At 39.1% G+C, this 17,211-nt stretch overlaps 1 protein-coding gene across 1 annotated transcript in view; it reads left to right on the top strand.

Annotated features, from left to right (window-relative positions):
- The first annotated feature begins 3,998 nt into the window (after positions 1-3,998).
- Positions 3,999-17,211, top strand: part of TAF7L (TAF7-like RNA polymerase II, TATA box binding protein (TBP)-associated factor, 50kDa) — a 37,759-nt gene continuing 24,546 nt past the window's right edge. Inside the window, exons 1-6 of the mRNA XM_006869115.1 lie at positions 3,999-4,431; positions 9,608-9,675; positions 10,448-10,532; positions 13,200-13,333; positions 14,022-14,145; positions 14,386-14,441. Coding sequence (XP_006869177.1) covers positions 3,999-4,431; positions 9,608-9,675; positions 10,448-10,532; positions 13,200-13,333; positions 14,022-14,145; positions 14,386-14,441 — 900 coding nt within the window. The remainder of the gene's footprint in view (positions 4,432-9,607; positions 9,676-10,447; positions 10,533-13,199; positions 13,334-14,021; positions 14,146-14,385; positions 14,442-17,211) is intronic.

Below are 17,211 nucleotides of genomic sequence, written 5' to 3'. Positions count from 1 at the left end.
TCTTCCCCAGTCGTATTTTGAGTGCCTTCACTGTATCTGACAGTGTTTCTCTGTTATTCATGAGGTTTTCAGTCACTAAATATTCAGAAGTAGTTCATCACTCTTTCTTCCTAGTCTGTCTTCATCTGGAAATTTATCTGAAACCTGTCCACCATGGGTGACCCTGCTGGTATTTAAATACTGGTGGCATAGCTTTGAGAATCACAGCAACTCACAAGCCACCACAGTGCGACAAACTAACAGACGAGTGGTGGCAATACAGCATTAATAGCCCAAAATTGGAAACAACTCAAAAGTCTATCAAATAACAAATGGATAAATTAAAGTAGTATATCCACACAATATTATTCAGCCATAAATGAAATGAAATTCTTATACATGCTATACCAAGGATGAACTTTGAAAGCATCATGCTAAGTGATAGTAGCCAGACACATATTGTTAAGGTTTCATTTATATAAAATGTCCAGAATAGGCAAATCCATAGAGACAGAAAGCATATTCAGTGGTTGCCAGGGACAGGAGAAGAGGGAAATGGGCTGCTTAATGGTTATGGGGTTTCGTTTGGCAGGATAACTAGGCAGGAAAATGAAACAAAAGTCATTCCAGAAAGGACGACCTATGAAATGTTCTGGAATTAAGTAGTGGTGACAGTTGGATGACATTGTGAATGCACCAAAAACCACTGAAATATATCCTTTATAATGGTTAAAATGGAGAATTTTATTTTATGTGAATTTACAGAAAAGTTTTCTGACAAACTGCTGTGATATGAGTTGTATGTCATTTTAAATTCCTCATGTCCAACAACCCTCTGTTACTCATTTGAAACATTTTATTAAATGTTTTTAATCATCAAAAATGATTTCCATCATTTTGGACATGGTGACTAAAATCTCAGATATAACGGCAGGAAAAGAAGACTCCAGAAGTGTGTAAAATGGTCACTTTTTCTGTTATTTCAATAACAGTATTTCTCAATGCTTGAAGACTATTATGATCTAGTTGATCAAAATGGAGTCTATCAAATCAAGTAACTTTTTTTCCATTTTCACTTTATCTGATTTTAGTTAATTAAGACATTAAACCAATTATGTTTTCATTACACCTGTGTGTCTGGATAACACAATCTATGTGAAGCTTTCCCCTCGTGGCTACTTCATAGTTTGTATTCTGAGTTTAAATTAACTACTGGGGAGAGCTTCTTCTCTTTAAAAATAACTTTTACTATTATTTTTTAATGTTTGCTCTTTATAAAGCATTTGGAAACTACAGAAAAAGTGACATCATATTATATATTCTATTGTTGCTTTTGTTTTTGAAATTGAATCTTTAATGCAAGTTGGGAACTCCACCATCCAAAATCATTTACTTCAACTTTCAATTATGTAGAAAAGGTCTGAGTATGTAGACACTGGGAACATTTAGAGTCAAATGGACCTAGACTTAAGTATTGGCTCTGCCATTTACTAGATGTGTGACACGGGTCAAATTACTTCGTTAAATCTCAGTTTACTTACCTGTCTGGATGGGTGGGCGACTAAACTGTCATACCAAACTCACAGGGCAAATTTGTTAGGGTCAAATGAGGTAATGCGCACAAAGCCCTTAACAAAAAGCCTAGTATGTAAGCATGATGGGAAGGGCGGAATAATGTTTGTCAGTCTCTGATGTGCAGGAAGCTAGGCAAAAACCAGCATTCAGTGCATTAATAATATTCTCTGCAAGTCAGTGACTTAGATTCTTTATACACCTTTAGGAACGGTGTGCCTTCAGAAGGATTATGGCAACTCTAAGGTACAAATTTGGTTGAAAGTATTAAATCCCATAGCCAAAAAGCTATCAAAGAAATGTTTTAAAATACTGATTAAATTTTGAGTGCCACAGAACAATAATTTGTAAAAGTTCTCTCAAAGTGAGTTAAGAGAAAAAGTGAAAGTCAAGGTTAAATACATGTTGAAAAGTTACCAAAAATATAAACTTAATAACATACATAATCTTTTTTTAAAAAAAAGCTTAGCACATAAGGGCTCAATGAATATTACTTATTATTAACCTTAAAACAGTTTCTGGAACATAACAGTTACTCAATAAATTTGAGTTGAAGGAAAGCATGTGATTGCTTACTTGTTGTATTGATGGAATTGGTTGAGACCATAGTTAGGGGAGGAGGAGGAACATACTGAAGTGAAAATGGTTCAGAAGAACTTATTGGAAAGGAACTGCAATATGACAGAACAGAACCCTGAAATATTTTGTGAGTATCTGGCAATATGATAGTATGTATATAACAGCTTTTATCTGCACTGTCAGCCATACTTCTTAAGAAGAGGCTTGATAAGGAGGTATGTGTATGCCTATATTTATAATTGGCTATGTCATATGACATAGACATATGGTTATATCTATGCCTGTATTTCGGGCTGCTAACCACAAGGTCAGCAGTTCAAAACTGCCAGCTGTTCCAAGGGAGAAAGATGAGGCTTTCTGCTCCTGTTAAGTTTTACAGCCTCGGAAACCCTGTACAGGGTCACTATGAGTCGGAACCGACTCCACGGCACATAACAACAACAACTTGCCTATATTTGGAGTCCTGGTGTGGCGCTGTGGGTTAATGCGCCAGACTGTTACTGCAAAGCCGTTTGAACTGAAAGATGGGCGGTTCAAGCTCATCAGCTGCTCCTCGGAAACCCTATACAGGGTCGCTATGGGTCAGGATCAACTCAATGGTACTTAACAACAACAACAATGCCTATATTTATAACTAAGGCGCTCTGGTAGCATAGTGGTTAAGAATCGGGCTGCTAATCTCATGGTCAGCATTTTGAAACTACTAGCTGTTCCGCGGGAGAAAGATGAGGCTTTCTGCTCCCGTAAAGATTTACAGCCTCAGAAACCCTCTACAGGGTCGCTATCAGTCGGAACCAACTCCACGACACATAACAACAACATTTACAACTGGCATCCTGATGTGGCGTTGTGGGTTAATGCGCCAGACTGCAAAACTGTTTGAACTGCAAGGTGGCCGGTTCAAGCTCACCAACGGCTCCTTGGAAACCCTATACAGCGTCGCTATGGGACAGAACTGACTCGACGCCACTTAACAAGAACAACAACTATTTATACCTAGACTCTGCATTCCTTCAGGGTAATTTTTGCCTTCTTCCCACGAAACACTTAACAAATTTTAAGCATTTAATAAGCGTTTCAATTATAGCCTCAATATCTATTTGTTGGATGATTAAATTTATACATGAGGAGTTACTATGCTTCCCACCCCCCACCCCCAATAGGGATGCTCTCTATGACCTTTTTGTTGCAGCACTATTTTTATTTATCTAATATTTACATCTGATTCTTGCAAAAAATGATTTTAAGCAGCCTTCAGTGTTATTGACTGCACAAGATAAAAATAATTAGGTAATCGGGAAAGAATATGGCCGCTTAAAATAAGCTTCCTAGCAGACATTACAAAGAGAGTTAATAGCACAATTCACATTGCCCATATGAATCTAAACAAACCAATTACGTTGTTATTTCAATTACTGAAAGTAGAATCTTTCCTTTGATTGCTAATAAAATCACTGCTTTTAATATAATAAATTGCCTTCAAGAATATTCTATATGAAATGTAAAATAAGGTTAATTTCGTATTGCAACTCTCAATATAGTTTCATGGTTGAAAGCTGTAGCGAAGATCGGTGGATGGAGTCTAAAAGAAATGAAAATTATTTTGTCTAGGTTTGAAGCTCTGGTAATCTAATTTAAGTGAAAAAAAAAAACGAGAGGTGTCTTCCAGAAATATTCCTTACAATTAAATTTAGATTGAGCGTTAAAAGTAGAGACCTACGACGGTAATCTCTAACAGACATCTGGAATTCCGCTAAAATTATCTCTATGTCTTTAAGGAAGACTTCATTTTAGGAAATTTCTAGACACCAACCCCCCAAGTCATGTGACTGAATAGGACGCCATTATACCGCCCCAACAAGTGGATCATGGAGTACCTAGAGGGAGAGGCTCCTGATCCGTCAGAAAATAATTCAGTACCAACAGCTTCAACATCAGAAGAACCAAGCTACCAAGTTGCTCAAGTTCCTGTCACCCAAGACACCCAAATTGCCTACAACGACGGCACTGAAACTGCCTGCAAACGTGATACCGAAACAGCCGAAGTTGCCAGCGACCATGGCACCCAGATTCCTGTCGACCATGGCACCCGAGTTCCTATCGATGAAGGCATCCAGATTCCTGGAGACCAGATTCCTGTTAGCGAAGTCGCCCAGGTTCCTGGCACCCCGATTCTTGTAGACCCTGGCGTCCAGGTTCCCGGCGCACAGATTGCCGTCTATCAGGGCGCCCCAACGGATGCCGGCAGCGGTGCCCAAGCTGCTGCTCAAACCTCTGGGGAAAACATACCAAAAGGCAACGGTAAGTGGCTTCAAATATTTTCACCAACTGAGGCACCTCTTTGGGACAGGTGAACTCCCTACTAGACGTTTGTTTGGACTGCAACAATTTTTAAGAAAAACAAGCTGAGTAACATGTGCCCCTTTCCACGAATGTAAAGTAGTGACTACTGAGGAGAGGGTTGTGGCAAATTCTCTAAGTCTCATTGCTTTGTCCACAGGCGAGGTTGCCTCACTAAGGTAAAACTCGGTCCACGAGAATGCATTTAACGGGTAATTAAATGAACTGTCTTGGTATATGTAAGGAGTCATGGTGGCACTGTGGGTTGGTTAGGTGTTGGGCTACTTTGAACCCACCAGCCACTCCAGGGGAGAAAAATGAGGCTATATGCATTTGTAAAGATCAACGGCATCAGAAGCCTTAAAAAGCAGTTCTACCCTGACTTATAGGATCTCTAAGATTCGGAGTTGAAGTGATGCCATGGGCTGAGTTTGATTTGGGTTTGGTACAAGTGTCGCTGTAGAGATACGAGTAGACTGGACGATGGCTCCTGGGTGGAAGTGTTGTTATTAAGTACCGTGGAGTCGGTTCCGACTCATAGTGACCCTGCACAGGGTTTTTCCGAGGCTGTAAATCTTTACGGGAGCAGAATGCCTCATCTTCTCCCGCGGAGCCGCTGGTAGTTTCGAACTGCTGACCTTGAATTTGGCAACCCGACTCATAACCACTTCGCTACCAGACCTCCTTGCTAAAGCTTAGGTCTGGTTTCTTGAAGCCCCCTAAAGCTCCTCCCCTGGGCTATAAGAACGAGGTTCAACCTTCCCCCTAGCCCCCCGCGTGCCCCGCCCGCTGGCCAGCGACTCGAGGCTGCCAGCCACAGCCTAGGCGCTTCCGTGGGTGGGCAGGCTACAGGGGCGTGGCGAGGCGGGGCTGGACTGATCGAGTGCCGCTGCTCTTACCTGTGATCGCGCAGTCTCCTCACCGCTCGCTCCTTGCCCACTTGACACTGACCTCCGTCGTCTGTCCCGAGCCCACTCACTCCCCACCCGGAATTTACAGTACAGAGAGGCGGGCTTCGGTCCGTACATCCTTTCTGGACCTGGCGCGAATTAGCAAAGGAGCTGGTGAGTTGGTGGGTCTGGAGGGTGACCCTGGAACCCCGGGCGGCGTTGCATGGCAGCGCACTGCGCTTTCCATCTCCAGCCCGCCTGGGAGGCAAGGCGCGAAGGACAGGGTTCTTTGACCCCTACGGAGGTTTTCAAGGGACAAGGGATCAAAGCCTGGAAAGCTGGACACTTCCCTTGAACATTTAAAACCCTCCGGGAAAGGATGGAGTGGATATTTCCTCCAAACCTCAGCCAGGGGCTCTAAACTTGAGAAAACAGAGACTTAGACTTGTGCTGCCAGGAGCATGCTGCAGGCATCCTCCAGTTAGTTCATTAGTATAATTCTGCTAAAACTGGGGGTGAGTTGGGGAGGTTGGTCTTGTTCATTTAATTAGGGATCAAGAGTGCTTACTGGGAAAAAAAGTGGATACCATTTATTTAAAATAAGCTGTATACAGCCAGTTCTTTGGGCAAATGCAGATAACAGATTTTAAAAAGAAATAAAATTCATTTCAACAAGTGCTGCCCACCTGCTCTGAAAGCAGATCTTTTATTAGGGAGGTTTACAAGCAGATACTATGAAATAGTGTAATTTTTTACTTCCTTTTTTTCATGAGAGGAGTTGTTCAAAAGGTATTGAAATGATCAAAATGCCCTAGTCTTAGTTCTGCTGAGAAATCTAAAAGTTACTACTGCTGTGATAAAAGTCTTGCATAGCAGTTAGTTCTTCAAATCCCTGTTTCTGCTCCCAGTCTAAGTGTTTGGTACTCTGCTCCGTTAGACAATGTGCCCAGCTCCAGGATTTTTATTTAATTTTCTTTATTTTAATTATTTTTTTCCTGATGTTTGTGTTTAGTGTTTTCTTATGTGTGTGTGTTTTGTTTTTATATTTCTATATAATTGTATGTAGGTATGTATATAGCTATGGAACAAGGGGAGAAAAATTACTATCACAAACAATGTATTTGTGATTCTTTCTTTCACAGATAATGTGTTTGTGATTTTCATTCTTTCTTTCAGTTCTTGAGTGTATGCTTTTCCACTGCAAACCGTGGATCTCTATACTCTTGTGAACGTTTCTGAAGCCATATCAAGGGACTGAAATTATAATTGGTGAATGATTTCACATTTGAATGTGTTAATAAAAAATGGGGAAAAAAACACACAAAAAGGTGATCCTAAGTGAGATTCAAATTCAGACCTGAGAGCAGAGCCTTTGAGTCCAGTTAATGATTTGCCAAGTACCACGAAGTATTAACTGAAGTTTTTAATTTAAGGTATAAGATTTTATAACTTGTATAGCCTACTGCCTTAAGAAAACGATCAGGTTTCATATTTGTACATTGCTTTCTTTCCACCTTTACAAAAAATCTTCATCTGAAGAGGTGTGGATTCTAATATACAAAGTGTGAGCCACTACAGATGCATCCCAAATGGATTAATCACTTGTCAGAATATATATATATATATATATGGCTCTAAGAATTTCTTTATATAGATAGGTTTTAGGGGTATTTCTAATAAGCGGTGGTTGTGAGGATTGAATGAAATAATAAACCTAACATAGGTAGGATAAGGCCCGGATAGAATGCATGTAGTAAATGTTAGTAATGAACAAATCATATCAGATTTTAAATTCCATACTCCTTTAGGAAGAAATCTGTTGCATGAAGTTATATATATTTAAACAGACTAGCCATAAGAACTAGACTCCTAACTTTGCTCCGAGGTAGCTCAAAATTCTTTGATGCTGGCTTACCCATAATGCTTAATCCCTACCAATCCATTATGGTTATTGAAATGTTGAAAATTAAGCTCTTGTTTCCTTCTAATCAGGACAAAACATTTCTGCAAGTGGTTTCTGGGTTGATTTCAGTCTTTGGTTAACAGTCATCCCTGCCGAGGCTGTGTCATTTGCTTAAATAGCCACCTCTTATGTTGAATTTCAGTCCTTTATCTGAGGGTCTAAGAATATCATTAAGAAGACTAAATCATGTTTCATGACAGCTCTTGCCTCATTTGACATACATGGTTAATTGCAAAAGAATTCTATCATTTAACTTGGGTTAACTTTGGAAAAATGTTCAGCTGTTGGAGGGAAAATAAGGCGACTTTTAGTAGTAAGTATGTCAAACAAGATATATCAGAGATGTACACACATAATCTCCAATGAGGAGACTGGGCAGTGTCCATAATTTAACTAGTACTAAGGAGCTCTGTAGCGTAGTGGTTACAAATCAGGCTGCGAACCGCAAGGTCATCAGTTTGAAACTACCAGCTGCTCCGCGGGAGAAAGATGAGGCTTTCTGCTCCCGTAAAGATTTACAGCCTCAGAAACCCTGTTGAGGGTTGCTATGGGTAGGAACCGACTTGACGGCACTTAACAACAACAACAAAAACCTGGTGGTGCTGTAGGATAAGCACTGGACTGCTAATCATAAGATTGGTGGTTCAAACTCACAGCTACTTCTTGGAAACCCTATACAGGATCACTATGAGTCAGAATGACTGGACTGCACTGAACAACAACAACCAGTAGTGTAAGAAGCCCTGGTATTATAGTTGTTAAGCACTCGGCTGCTTACCAAAAGGTCTGAGGTTTGAACCCTCCAGTCACTCCATGGTAGAAAGATGTGGCAGTCTGCTTCCATAAAGATTTATAGCCTTGGAGCCCTATGGGACAGTTCTATGGAGTTGCTATAAATCGGCAATGAGTTTAATTTTTGTTTTAAACTTTATTTGGATTTGAGTGAAAGTTTACAGAGAATATTGGTTTTTCATTGAACAATTCATACATATTTTGCTTTATGACATCAATTGTAGTTTACACAATGTAACAGCACTTTTCCCATTTTCCTCCTGTGTTTATTGTTTTCATTCCTTCTACTTTCCTAACCCTTCTGCCTTCTGAGCTTTATCCCTGAGCAAATGCTGTCCTTTTGATCTCCTATGGTTGATTGTTCTAAGGAGTACATACCTCCCTGGTGTTATTGTTCACCCTATAGGTCTATTGTTTGGCTGCAAGTTGAGAATAGAAATACTGTTTGATCCAGCAATTCCAACAGATATATGCATACAGCATTATTCGTAGTAGTAAAGAGATGTGTGACATTAAGGAATAACGAAGAATTTGCAAAACACCTTATAATGTGGATGAACCTGGAGGGCATTATGCTGAGTGAAATAAGCCAATCACCAGAGAACAAATAGTGTATGAATCCATAATTATAAAAAGTCAAGGAAAGGTTAGTTACATACAGAAAAAAAAAAAAGTTGTTTTTATGGTTATCAAGTATTGGAGTGTAAAGGAGGAAAAGTAAAATCACTAACTAGGTAACAGATATCTTAATTTGGGTGAGGGGACAGAGAATATACAATAAGGGGGTGATCAGCACAAGAGTTGCAGACAACAAAGGTAAATGCTATTACATATACAATCCTGCATTATCAGTAATAACAATCTACACATGGACACATAGGCAGAAAGGCAAGATGAGCAGGCGAAAGGAACTACAATCATGACCATAATAGGTTTGGCAGATGATATTTCTACATATGTTTTTGTATGTGCTGTAAATAAATCCAATTTGGTGGTAGAATAAATAGGGGGCAAAGGTATGCAAACTTCTTGGCCATAATCAAACATCTTGAGGGAATGAGTTACTGGGCCATAATCACACACCTTGAGGGAATGAGATTTAGGATCATAGTTGCAGAGGACAAATAATGTAGTTCACAAAGACAGTGTCCCACATCCTACTTTGGTGAATAACGATGGTGATGGTGCTTATTGTGCCATGGAGTTGGTTCCGACTCATGTGCAGGGTTTCTGAGGCTGTAAATCTTTACGGGAGCAGAAAGCCTCATTTTTCTCCTGTGGAACAGCTGGTAGTTTCAAACTGCTGACCCTGAGGTTAGCAACCCAATTCCTAACCACTAAGCTACCAGAGCTTCTGGTGAATAGCAATAGAAGACTTAAAACTTGCTAGCGGGTTTGATTTTGACTATCAGTGGTCAGCAGAGGGAGCAAGAGAAGTTTTTAGTGACTCATTTTTGTTGTTGTTTTTGTTTTCATGAACCCCCCAAACAAGAGATGAGTGAAAGCCCGGATGAACCACCTCACGATATTGAAAACCAGTTTATATTGCGTCTGCCTGCGGTAAGAAACCCTTGCACCAAATATTTTCAGGGCATAAATATTAGTTGTGCTTGGATTCTGTTAACATTTCCATTTATAAAACATTTATTTCCATCTATAAAACTCAAATCATGTTGTATTAAGCAGTTTTATCAGTGTGTACTTTTTTAGCTGCACATCTTTCATCCTATACATACCACCTATCATGTGGGTTGACTTCCTGGCAAATGATGGAGAAAGCTGAATTCAGTCACTTATCACTGAATAGCTAAGACAAGCCTCTTATAAAATCCTTTCTATATCCTCAAAAGGGGAAGTGAGAAAGACTAGTACTGTGTCTCTTGAAAATTCATCATTATGCACAACTTTGTTGAAGTTCATCTCAGCATTTTGTTAGAATATCTTCCCCCCACTGATCTATATACCCAAGCATTACTGAGTCTAATTAAGCTATATTAGGGGTGGAGTTCAAAAACCTATTTCCCCAATTAGGTTTAATTAATATACCCAGCATACTGCAGCTACATCTCTCCTTAGCAACTACAACTGAAGGAGAGCATTGAGAGGCAGGAATGTAGAGCTTGGAGAAGTCATTAACTGTAGCTACTAAAAGACCAACAGTAGGATAAGACTCAGTATCGTGCTAACTTGATGTGGACAATACATGATATTTGATGGTACATGGCATCTTTATAAAGGTTTGAGTAGTTATAAGTTTTAATATAAGAGAGAGCTGTTAGCTGCCAAGTAGGCAATTCATCCTTCTGATTCTCTTTATTTATCTCCTTTTTAGGAACATGCTGCTACTGTCAGGAAGCTTCTAAAAGGAAGCTCTAATAGCATTGCCATGAAGGATAAACTAAAAATTGACTTAAATCGTAAGTTGTTAATATGAATTCACTACACATTGAACAATAATTTATTAAGAGACTACTATGTGCCAGACAGTACCTAGGTACTAAGGATGTGAAAAAGAATAGAATTTGATCTTCACCTTCATGAGCTGACAGTTTACAGAGGTATAAGTTACTGTTACCTCTTTACTTAAGAGGAAAGGATGTAAGAGTTTGCAACTTGAGGGTGAGTAATTATCATAATAGAGTATAAGGAAGAACTTGAGGGGCAACTGTGGAATTTTCATATTGCTGATGGTCTCCTACTCTATAAGGGGGCTTTAAAAAGTTCATGGGAAAGTGGTATTAAATGATAATGGAAGTTTTTGAAGAACTTTTTAAAGCCCCTTTTGTGATTTCTGACTTCCAAGTCAAATCAATCTTTTAATAATGAATAATTAATTAATATATTATTTGTTTACAAAGACAAAGTTTTGTTCTTGCTTTTAAATAATATTTATTAAGTTTTATAAATACAGACAATTATATAAAGAAAAGAACAAAAATGACACATAATCCCACCACTTAAATAACCCCTACTGACAAGAAAGGAGCCCTGGTAGCCTAGTGGGTTACAAGCAGGGCTGCTAACTACAAAGTCAGCTGTTCGCATCTAACAGGTGCTCCGTAGGAGACAGATGAGGCTTTCTGCTCTCGTAAAGATTTACAGCCTCAGAAATCCTCTGCAGGGTCGCTATGAGTCAGAACTGACTACACAGCACATAACCACTACCACCACTGACATTGAAAAAAAACAAGGCAATACAAAATTATCATTAGAAAATTCAAATAAAACAAAGGCTCAAAAGGAGAAGCAAAACTCCTCCTTCACAGTATGTCAGTCTCAATGCCAATGTCAAATAATGTTAACTATTTTTATTGTGTTTCCTTACAGGCAAAACTTGTATGCATAATACCATCATTTCTATCATTTCTCTATATTTTTAAGTGAGTTTACACAAAAAGGATCATGCCAGGCATTGTTCCGCATCTTTTTCCCTTAATGTGCCAAGGCAACTCCTAAATCCTCTTCTGTTTAACAACATTCATGTTTGAGATATCTGAATGGGAATATGGCAGTTGTATAGAGTTTATCTTTGTGATTTTATCCAGAGATTACAATCTGACACTCATTTGCACCATTCTAGGGTCAGTTTTCCCCTCACTCAACCAAATGTGTATTAACATGGGTTGAATGCATCTAATGGTATTGAAATGAATGAATTGGTCTATGTACAGGTTCCTCATAAGCACAATGAAGATCCCAAAAGCTTTACTCAGTTCATGTCATCAATGTCAATTTAAGGAGGCAGTCATATTTTGAGTGCCTTCCAACCTGGGGTACTCATCTGGCATTGTATCTGACAATATTTTGAAGTTCTTCATCATGTTTTCAGTAGTCAATATTCTGGTGTTTATCTGACTGTTCCACTGCTATTCAGAAGTTTTCAGTGACTAACTCTTAGGAAGTAGTCCATCTTTCCATCTTCCTAGTCTGTCTTTGTCTGGAAGCTCATCTGAAACCTGTCTACCATGAGTAACCCTACTGGTATTTAAAATACTGTTGGCATAGTTTACAGAATCTCAGCAACATGAACGCCACCACAGTATGACCAACTGACTGACTAGTGGTGGTCAACCAAACCTGTAAAAACTATTATATTACAAATCTGAGGTACATATGATGGTTCCTACTGGTAGCGAGCTGCGAACCTTAAGGTCAGCAGTTCGAAACTACCAGCCGCTCCGCGGGAGAAAGATGAGGCTTTCTGCTCCTGTAAAGATTTACAGCCTCGGAAACCCTGTACAGGGTCGCTATGGGTCAGAACCGACTTGATGATGGCACTTAACAACAACAACAGTAACAAAGGGGCACTAAACTACTTTGCAACACACATCAAAACATTATTATGATGTTAAATGCGTTTTAATGTAACTGGGAGTATTTCTTTGATGTTTTTTATGCATAGTAAGGCATGCTGTTGTTGTTGTTAAGTGCTGTCTAGTCAGTTCTGACTCACAGTGATCCTGTAAAGGGTTTTCAAGGAGCAGTTGGTGAGCTTGACCTACCCACCTTGCGGTTCAAAACGACCTTGTGGTCCAAACCGACCTTGCAGTCCAGTGCGCATTAACCCACGGTGCCACACCGGGACTCCTGTATACTAAGACAAACATGTGAATAACTGAGGTTAGATATGAACCATACCGAACTGTGCCAATTTATGTACAGATTAAAGACTGACTTCGAATGGACCACCATCGTAATCTGGGGACTGCCTGTACTTTTGAACGAGTGACATAAACTAGGAAAAGAGAGAACCAAATAATCTACCATCTGGGAAGTTACTGATTATGTAGATAATGTTAACATTATGAACAATAATAGTTTTCACTGAAATACTAGTATGTCCCACAGAAGTCTTCATTATTCCAACCCTAAGATTAGGTTTAAGAAGGAGCCCTAGTAACATAATGGGTAAGCAATTCTAATTCACCAGCCACTCCATAGGAGAAAGGTGAGTCTTTCTGCTCATAGGACCCAGTATGGGTCCTATGAGTCGGAACCAACTCAATGGCACATAGCAACAGGAGGAAGAGGCTTCAGAGTTCATTGGGACAATGTCAACTTTAATCTTCTCTATTTCTCCTTAGCCGATACACGTCAGGCAGTTGTTGAGATAGAAGATGTCTCACTAACTGCTAAGCTGGTTGACTTGCCCTGTGTTGTTGAAAGCTTTAAATCTCTTGATAAAACAGCCTTTTATAAATCAGCAGATATTTCCCAGGTATGGTTTACTTTTCTTAATCTACTAGCTCTCACATCCTTCAAGTTTTCTTTCTTTCTCCTGGTCTTTCCTTCAGTGCTCCTTTCCATTTGGTAAGTGGCTGCTTGTGGTTGCTAATTTCCAGATTGATTGTGCAGGAATAAAATGTCATGTTCTGGTTTGGTGTTTAATCCTTAACTTTTCACTACTTTATTTTATCCAAATAGCTTGTAGAGTCCTCTGTTTGCTGTTCATAGTGACTTTCATTAACTGAAAATATGACCTGCCGGAATCTTCTTCTGAACTTTCTACTAAAGCAGTATGCTGTTAACTTTGGAACTTTAAATTGGTTCTTATTCATCACCTCTGCTGTTGTTTTCTTGTTTCCTCTCTAAATCAAAATGCCAAGATACATGTTGTCAACATATTCTCTCTGAAGTGGTAAGCACTTTAGCTGAAAAAAAAAAAAATTCTAAGTCCATATAAAATGTTGGCTTACAAAAAGAGGGGGAGAGGATGAGAAGGAGGGCGGAAAGAGAGAGTGAGTGAGTGAGTGTGTCTTTATGTCTTACTTGGTTTTCTGGAAATGCCAAGTATCATCCTCTTTACTATCTTATGCCCCAGGACTTCTGGTGGTAGAAATGAGCATGTTCTATTACAATGCCAAGATTGGAACCATAGTCAACTTCTTTGCCTTTGTTAAATATAGATGCTCGTGTGCAGTGCTGCTCCTGTTCATCATTCTCCTCCAGAAGAACCAGTTACTTCTACTGATTTAAAAACTATCAGGAAAAATGAGGAGAGACAGAAAAAACCTAACTGGAAACATGGCAGTAAGTCACCAACTCCTTGGTCATTCTGGCTAACTATGGTTATCTCCTGAATCTTGACGACTTGTGAACCAGGGACTTATCACATAGACGCTTGGTTCATTAGGTTCCCAGACCCTGTTAGAGAAGAGTCCTGTCTTGAGTTAGTGGCTTATAGCATGAACTTCCTCTTTATCAAATTTCAGATAGATCTGTGGCTACCATCAGTTATATATACATATCACCATGTTATATTTGTTTTAGTTACTCCACCACTGAAGAATGTCAGGAAGAAAAGATTCCGGAAAGTAACCAAAAAGGTCAGTTGCTTGGTACATATGTATTTGTTGGGTGGATTGGGAAATTATGAGATGGATGGAAAAGAAGTAAGTCAGTTGAGGATTAATTAATTTGTTCACTCATCCATGTGTTCAGTGAATATATTGAGAATGAACTAAGTGGCAGACACTATGTTCTAGCATTTGGGAATATAACCAGTGAGCAAAAATAAACCTGATTCTTGAGGTATAGGCTTATCATTCAGGTAACTGGAACTGTCTTGAATTTTAAATATCTGCTAATGCTTTTTGTTTTTAATCACAAGATCTAGTTTTAAAGTGAAACATCCAGAACCTGAGAACTGAGAATTGTGCTTAAATTCCATACCTTACATGTAGAGCCTTGGTCAAGTGATGGGTACTGTGGCTTAGCTTTTTCTTTTTTTAAGTTAAACTTTTTTATTTGGAGATAATTATGGATTTACATGCAGTTATAAGAAGAATGGAGTCTTGGTGTGGCATTGTGGGCTAATGCACTGGACTGCAAAGTCGTTTGAACCACAACGTTGGAGGTTTAAAATCACCAGCCGCTCCTTGGAAACCCTATACAGACAGGGTCACTGTGGGTCGGAAATGACTTGACAGCACTTAACAACAACAATAGAAAGAATAGAGACATCCTGTATACCATTTACTCAGTTTTCCCAATAGCAATGTTGTTCAAAACTTTAGTACAGTAGCACAACCAGGAATTTGACTGGACTGCTAACCACAAGGTTGGTTGTTCAAGCCCACAAACCACTCCTTGGAAACCCTATATAGAGTTGCTGTGAGTCAGAACCAAGTCGATGACACTTAACAACAACAACTCACTATTTTTTCTTTAAATATTACTCAATGAAATTTAATCCCATGTGTATGTTTGTGTATCCACCATCATAGTCAAGATACTAAAAAGTTGCATCCCCACAAGGATCCTTCATATTGCCCTTTTATAGCTAAACCAACTTCCCTCCTACTTCCCACTATTCTCAGTCCCTTAATCCCTGGCAATCACTGATATGTTCTTTCCTCTATAATTTTGTATTTTCAAGAATATTATGTAAGTGGGATCTACAATATGTAACCTTTTGGTATTGGTGTTTAAAAAAAACCTCATGATTCCCTTAAGATCCATGCAAGTTGTTGCATGTATCAATAATTCATTACTTTTAATTGATGAATAATATGCCATGGTATGGCTGTACCATAGTCTGTTTTACCATCCACCCATTGAAGCACATCTGTATTGTTTCCAGTTTTTTTTATTATAAATACAGCTGAAATGAATAGGTTCAGGCACAGGTTTTTGTGTGATCATAAGTCTTAATTTCTCTAGGATAAATGCCCAGGTGTGTAGTAGGTGGATCACATGTTAGTTGCATGTTTAGTTTTAGAAGAAACTACCAAACTGTTTTCCAGAGCACCTGTATAATTTTAAATACACACCAGCAATGTATGAGTTTCTCTGCATCCTTACCAACGTTTAGTGTTTTTAGTATTTTATTATAGCCATCCTGTTAGGTGTGTAATGATCTCACTGTGGTTTTAATTTGTATTTTCTTGATGAAAAATAATGTTGAACATCTTTGCATGTGCCATCAGTATATTCACTTAGCGAAGTTTCTGTTTGTTTTTTGTCCGTTTTCTAAATAGATTATTTGTTTTGTTGCTGTTGAGTTTTGAGTTGTTCTTAGATTCTAGATACTAGTCTTTCGTTTAAAAAAATGTTTTTATTGTGGATTGAGTGAAAATTTACAGGGCAGATCATCAGTTTTACATTCAACAAATCATAACCCCTTGTTTCATTACAATAATTATAATCCCCTCCATGTACCATCAATTAACAGTATTTCTCTCTATTCACTTTTGTTGTTGTTGTTGTTAAGTGCCATCGAGTCGGTTCCGACCCATAGCGACCCTGTACAGGGTTTCCGAGGGTGTAAATCTTTATGGGAGTAGAAAGCCTCATCTTTCTCCCGCGGAGCGGCTGGTAGTTTCGAACTGCTGACCTTGCGGTTCGCAGCCCGATTCGTAACCACTACGCTACCAGAGCTCCTATTCACTTTAGCTTTAAAAAAAACAAAAAAACAACAACACTCAGGCATATATAATAATTTACACCTCCAAAGAACACATTCTTTAAGTCGGCCTCCTGGCCAGCATCTCTTAGTCCCTCTCTTAGCATGAATGAAAGTCCTCAGCCACTCCCTTTCTCCATGTCCCCATCTCTGCCTCTTTCTCTGGCGTTGCTGTTTCTCTGGAAAAGGCCCTGCATTCTACTTGTGCTCTTCTCCCTTGCTGGTTTTAGGGTCCTCTGTTTCTGCACTGTAAGATTAACCACTCTCCTGTTTTTGTTATAAAACTTCTACCTTTACAATTGTGACAGTCGCAATTAGTCAAGATAACAATTATTCACTATTGAATCATCTGAATCTTATCTCCATCCCTTTTCACCAGACCTATCTAGATAAGATGAAAACTATTCAGTGAGGACTCTCCCATTCCCCCCACCCCACCCCCACACACTCTTAAACTAAATTCCCTCTTGAAACCTTGTAAGCCAGTCACTTTGTGCCTTTATCGCCCCCTCATTTTAGGTATCCAATGTCTAAGTTGCCCGTCCCTATCTACCCTGTGTACAGAGGGGTTAGCATTGAAACTTAATTTGAAGACTCCTTCCCTCTCTGTTGGTATTTTGAATTACTACCTACGTGAGTATAGGTGAGGTTCATCAAATTGTAGCAACTTACCCTTGTTTCCTTTATAAAAA

This window comes from Chrysochloris asiatica, unplaced genomic scaffold (assembly GCF_000296735.1).
Source record: "Chrysochloris asiatica unplaced genomic scaffold, ChrAsi1.0 scaffold00126, whole genome shotgun sequence".
Taxonomy (NCBI): Eukaryota; Metazoa; Chordata; class Mammalia; order Afrosoricida; family Chrysochloridae; genus Chrysochloris; species Chrysochloris asiatica.
The sequence above is the reverse complement of the archived record's forward strand: the minus strand, read 5'-3'. Positions and strand labels throughout refer to the sequence as shown.